General features: G+C 45.5%; 1 protein-coding gene across 1 annotated transcript in view; it reads left to right on the top strand.

Annotated features, from left to right (window-relative positions):
- The window catches only part of unc93b1 (unc-93 homolog B1, TLR signaling regulator), a 10,945-nt gene that overhangs the window by 2,586 nt on the left and 3,359 nt on the right, over positions 1 to 5,000 (top strand). Inside the window, exons 2-7 of the mRNA XM_041231937.1 lie at positions 1 to 104; positions 382 to 523; positions 1,416 to 1,569; positions 3,594 to 3,755; positions 4,552 to 4,678; positions 4,797 to 4,928. The exon at positions 1 to 104 is cut by the window's left edge and continues 42 nt beyond it. Coding sequence (XP_041087871.1) covers positions 1 to 104; positions 382 to 523; positions 1,416 to 1,569; positions 3,594 to 3,755; positions 4,552 to 4,678; positions 4,797 to 4,928 — 821 coding nt within the window. The remainder of the gene's footprint in view (positions 105 to 381; positions 524 to 1,415; positions 1,570 to 3,593; positions 3,756 to 4,551; positions 4,679 to 4,796; positions 4,929 to 5,000) is intronic.

Raw genomic sequence — 5,000 nt, 5'->3', positions numbered from 1 at the left:
CCCCTGATAATCTCTATGCCGATGCGCTGGAAAATCGGGGCCCCCCCGGGGATACAGGAGGGGGTGCCGTGGGGGAGGGGCTGCAGGAGGAGGGGGGGGCGCAGGTACAGTGAGGAGACAAGATTTCATCAAGTGTGATTTCAGATCAGTATTTCTGTGGGTGTGTCTGATTTCAAATCAGTCTCTGCGACTTTAAATTCCCCCTGATTTTCAGGTTGATTTTCCTTGCTCCTTTCTGTCTATTTTCTGTTTTTCCCCGATGATTTCAGATTGACATTTTTGTTGTGATTTTTTATTTTATTTTTTTAGATCTGTGATTTTTTTTTTTTTTTTACAGTGATTTCAGATTGTGTGATTTTGGATTTCTGTGTTTGATTTCAGATCGATGATTTCCTGGGTGCGAATCAGGATTATAACGAGGAGGAGGAGGAGAAGAAGTATTTCCGCAGGAAGCGTCTGGGAGTGATTAAGAATGTCCTGGCAGTGAGCGTGGGCGGCACACTGACCTATGGGGTGTATCTGGGTACAGAGCTCTGCACCTCACTCTCCCTCTGCATCTCACTCCCTGTGCACCTCACTCTCCCTCTGCTCCTCACTCTCCTTCTGCACCTCTCTCCCACTGCACCTCACTCTCCCTCTGCACCTCACTCCCTCTGCACCTCACTCTCCCTCTGCAACTCACTCCCTGTGCACCTCACTCTCCCTCTGCACCTCACTCTCCTCTGCACCTCACTCCCTCTGCACCTCACTCTCCCTCTGCACCTCACTCCCTCTGCACCTCACTCCCTCTGCACCTCACTCTCCCTCTGCACCTCACTCTCTCTGCTCACTCCCTCTGCAACTCACTCCCTGTGCACCTCACTCTCCCTCTGCACCTCACTCTCCCTCTGCACCTCACTCTCTCTGCACCTCACTCTCTCTCTGCACCTCACTCTCTCTGCACCTCACTCCCTCTGCACCTCACACTCCCTCTGCACCTCACTCTCCCTCTGCACCTCACTCTCCCTCTGCATCTCACTCTCTCTGCACCTCACTCTCTCTCTGCACCTCACTCTCTCTGCACCTCACTCCCTATGCACCTCACACTCCCTCTGGACCTCACTCTCCTTCTGCACCTCTCTTCCTCTGCACCTCACACTCCCTCTGCACTTCACTCTCCCTCTGCACCTCACTCCCTCTGCACCTCTCTCCCTCTGCACCTCACTCCCTGTGTTTTTTTTTATTTGTTTGGCAGACCCCTGCTTTCTCCCAGACAGGGTTACAATGCAAACTTCATATTTAAACACTGTGTGTCACATTTAAACTCCTCAGTGTCTGACTCCATCAATACCCCTCTCTCCTCTCTCCCCTCCTCTCTCCTCTCTCCCCTCTTTCTCTCCCTCTCGATCCTCTCCTCTCTCTCTCTCCTCTCTCAGGGCTGCTGCAGATGCAGTTGATTCTGCACTATGACGAGACGTACAGGGAGGTGAAGTACGGGAATATGGGGCTGCAGGACATCGATCGCAAGATGCTGATGGGAATCAACGTGACCCCCATCGTCGCCCTACTCTACACCCCCGTCCTGATCAGGTACTGGAGAGAGAGAGGGTCCCCAACCCCGAGAGAGACAGGACTAATAATAATAATAACTCTAATATCACTAGACTGGACTGGAATTACATTGTAACTGCAGTTTAATATCACTGGACTGGACTGGAATTACATTGTAACTGCAGTTTAATATCACTGGACTGGGCTGGAATTACATTGTAACTGCAGTTTAATATCACTAGACTGGACTGGAATTACATTGTAACTGCAGTTTAATATCACTAGACTGGACTGGAATTACATTGTAACTGCAGTTTAATATCACTAGACTGGGCTGGAATTACATTGTAACTGCAGTTTAATATCACTAGACTGGACTGGAATTACATTGTAACTGCAGTTTAATATCACTGGACTGGACTGGAATTACATTGTAACTGCAGTTTAATATCACTAGACTGGACTGGAATTACATTGTAACTGCAGTTTAATATCACTAGACTGGACTGGAATTACATTGTAACTGCAGTTTAATATCACTAGACTGGACTGGAATTACATTGTAACTGCAGTTTAATATCACTGGACTGGACTGGAATTACATTGTAACTGCAGTTTAATATCACTAGACTGGACTGGAATTACATTGTAACTGCAGTTTAATATCACTAGACTGGACTGGAATTACATTGTAACTGCAGTTTAATATCACTGGACTGGGCTGGAATTACATTGTAACTGCAGTTTAATATCACTGGACTGGACTGGAATTACATTGTAACTGCAGTTTAATATAGACACATAGACTGGACTGGAATTACATTGTAACTGCAGTTTAATATCACTGGACTGGACTGGAATTACATTGTAACTGCAGTTTAATATCACTAGACTGGACTGGAATTACATTGTAACTGCAGTTTAATATCACTGGACTGGACTGGAATTACATTGTAACTGCAGTTTAATATCACTAGACTGGACTGGAATTACATTGTAACTGCAGTTTAATATCACTAGACTGGACTGGAATTACATTGTAACTGCAGTTTAATATCACTGGACTGGACTGGAATTACATTGTAACTGCAGTTTAATATCACTAGACTGGACTGGAATTACATTGTAACTGCAGTTTAATATCACTAGACTGGACTGGAATTACATTGTAACTGCAGTTTAATATCACTGGACTGGACTGGAATTACATTGTAACTGCAGTTTAATATCACTGGACTGGGCTGGAATTACATTGTAACTGCAGTTTAATATCACTGGACTGGGCTGGAATTACATTGTAACTGCAGTTTAATATCACTAGACTGGGCTGGAATTACATTGTAACTGCAGTTTAATATCACTGGACTGGGCTGGAATTACATTGTAACTGCAGTTTAATATCACTGGACTGGACTGGAATTACATTGTAACTGCAGTTTAATATCACTAGACTGGACTGGAATTACATTGTAACTGCAGTTTAATATCACTGGACTGGACTGGAATTACATTGTAACTGCAGTTTAATATCACTAGACTGGACTGGAATTACATTGTAACTGCAGTTTAATATCACTAGACTGGACTGGAATTACATTGTAACTGCAGTTTAATATCACTAGACTGGACTGGAATTACATTGTAACTGCAGTTTAATATCACTGGACTGGAATTACATTGTAACTGCAGTTTAATATCACTGGACTGGGCTGGAATTACATTGTAACTGCAGTTTAATATCACTAGACTGGGCTGGAATTACATTGTAACTGCAGTTTAATATCACTAGAACTGGGCTGGAATTACATTGTAACTGCAGTTTAATATCACTGGACTGGACTGTAACTCAGTTTATTATCATTGTAGTGACTGCAGGACTGGATCACACTGCTGCAGTTTAATATCAGCTGGACTGACAGAATAATAGTTTGCGGATCACTTTGGTACCTGACCTAGTGTGACGACACGTCGTCCTAAGAGTAAAGCACAGGACCTACTCTTACACACACACCGTGTTTTTTTCTGTGACACCCCCCCCCCCCCCCCTCCTCTCTCTCTCTCAGGTTCCTGGGTGTGAAGTGGATGATATTTCTGGCCACTGGAATCTACTCTCTCTTCGTCTCCACAAACTACTGGGAGCGTTATTATACACTGGTACCATCTGCTGTGGCCATTGGAGTTGCTATTGTACCCCTTTGGACTGCCATGGGAAATTACATCACCCGGTGAGAGAGAGGAGAGAGGAGAGGAGAGAAATGAAAATAGAGAGGAAAGAGGAGAGGAGAGATGGAAGACCTCATCTCCGTCTCTAATCCTCTCTCTCCTATCCTTCCTCGCTTCCTCTCCTCTCCTTCTCTCCTAAGCTCTAATCTCCTCTCCTATACTTTCCTACATCCTCCTCTCTCCTCATCCTTCCCTCTCCTTTCACTTCCTCTCTCAAATCTTTTCTCTCCTATCCTCTCTCCTTTCCCTCCTCCTACTCCTCTCTACGTTTCTCTCTAATATCTCCTCAAGCCTTGTCCTCCTCTATTCTCTCTCATACTATCCTCCTCCATCTACTCGATCCTTTCCTCTCATATCCTCTCTAATCCTCGATACTCCTCCTCCTCCCCTAGCGCCTATCTCCTATCTATTCTAAGCTAGAATCTCCTCTACTCTCAATCCTCCTCTCTTCTCTCTCCTTATCTCAAGTTCTCCTTGCTGTGTCCCTCTCCTTCTCCTACCTCCCATATCTACTCTCACTCAGGCATCCTTCCTCCTCCCGTCATCTACTTGGGTCTGGTCATCGCCATTCATCTCTCTCACCTACTCGTCTCTAACATCTAGAAAATCACCAGACTGTACGTCATTAACCGCCTCTGTGATGGGCATCCTGGGGGTTCATATCCTTCATCCGGGTCTCTAATCTATCATACCTCCACGGGGGGTCACGGAGAGGAGAGATGGGGGGGGAGTAACGAGTAGATAGGGGGAGTGATGGGGTGGAGAGAGAGGGGTAGAAGGGGGGGAGAGTCCATGTAGTCCTCAGCAGTATTACGAGTTTGTTCATTTCAAAGAGGACCAGGTTCAAGAGCAGAAGAAACTGCCCAAGGGGGCGTGTCGCCGTTACATCATCATCTTCCAATCAGTGTTCTACTTCTTCTTCAACGTGAGTAGTCCTGCCCCCTTCCACTCCACTGTACCCAGGGCATCGTTAGTGGGATGGCACTGTATGACACTGACACTCTGTGTATTGAGTCCTGGGCTTCTCGTGTGTTTTGTTTCAGCTCAGCTTCGTCTGTGCTCAGATGCCGATGATATTTTTTCTCAATCCATATTTCTATCCCTTCAACCACACGCTCTACGGAGTCAAACAATGCGGTCAGTTTACTTTTAAAAATTACATTGTATTGCATTGCTAGAGAACGAGACAAAGAGACAGACAGGGAGACAGAGCCCCACAACCCTGTCTAGGTTGACGCTACAATATA

This window comes from Polyodon spathula, chromosome 29 (genome assembly GCF_017654505.1).
Source record: "Polyodon spathula isolate WHYD16114869_AA chromosome 29, ASM1765450v1, whole genome shotgun sequence".
NCBI lineage: Eukaryota > Metazoa > Chordata > Actinopteri > Acipenseriformes > Polyodontidae > Polyodon > Polyodon spathula.
The sequence above is the reverse complement of the archived record's forward strand: the minus strand, read 5'-3'. Positions and strand labels throughout refer to the sequence as shown.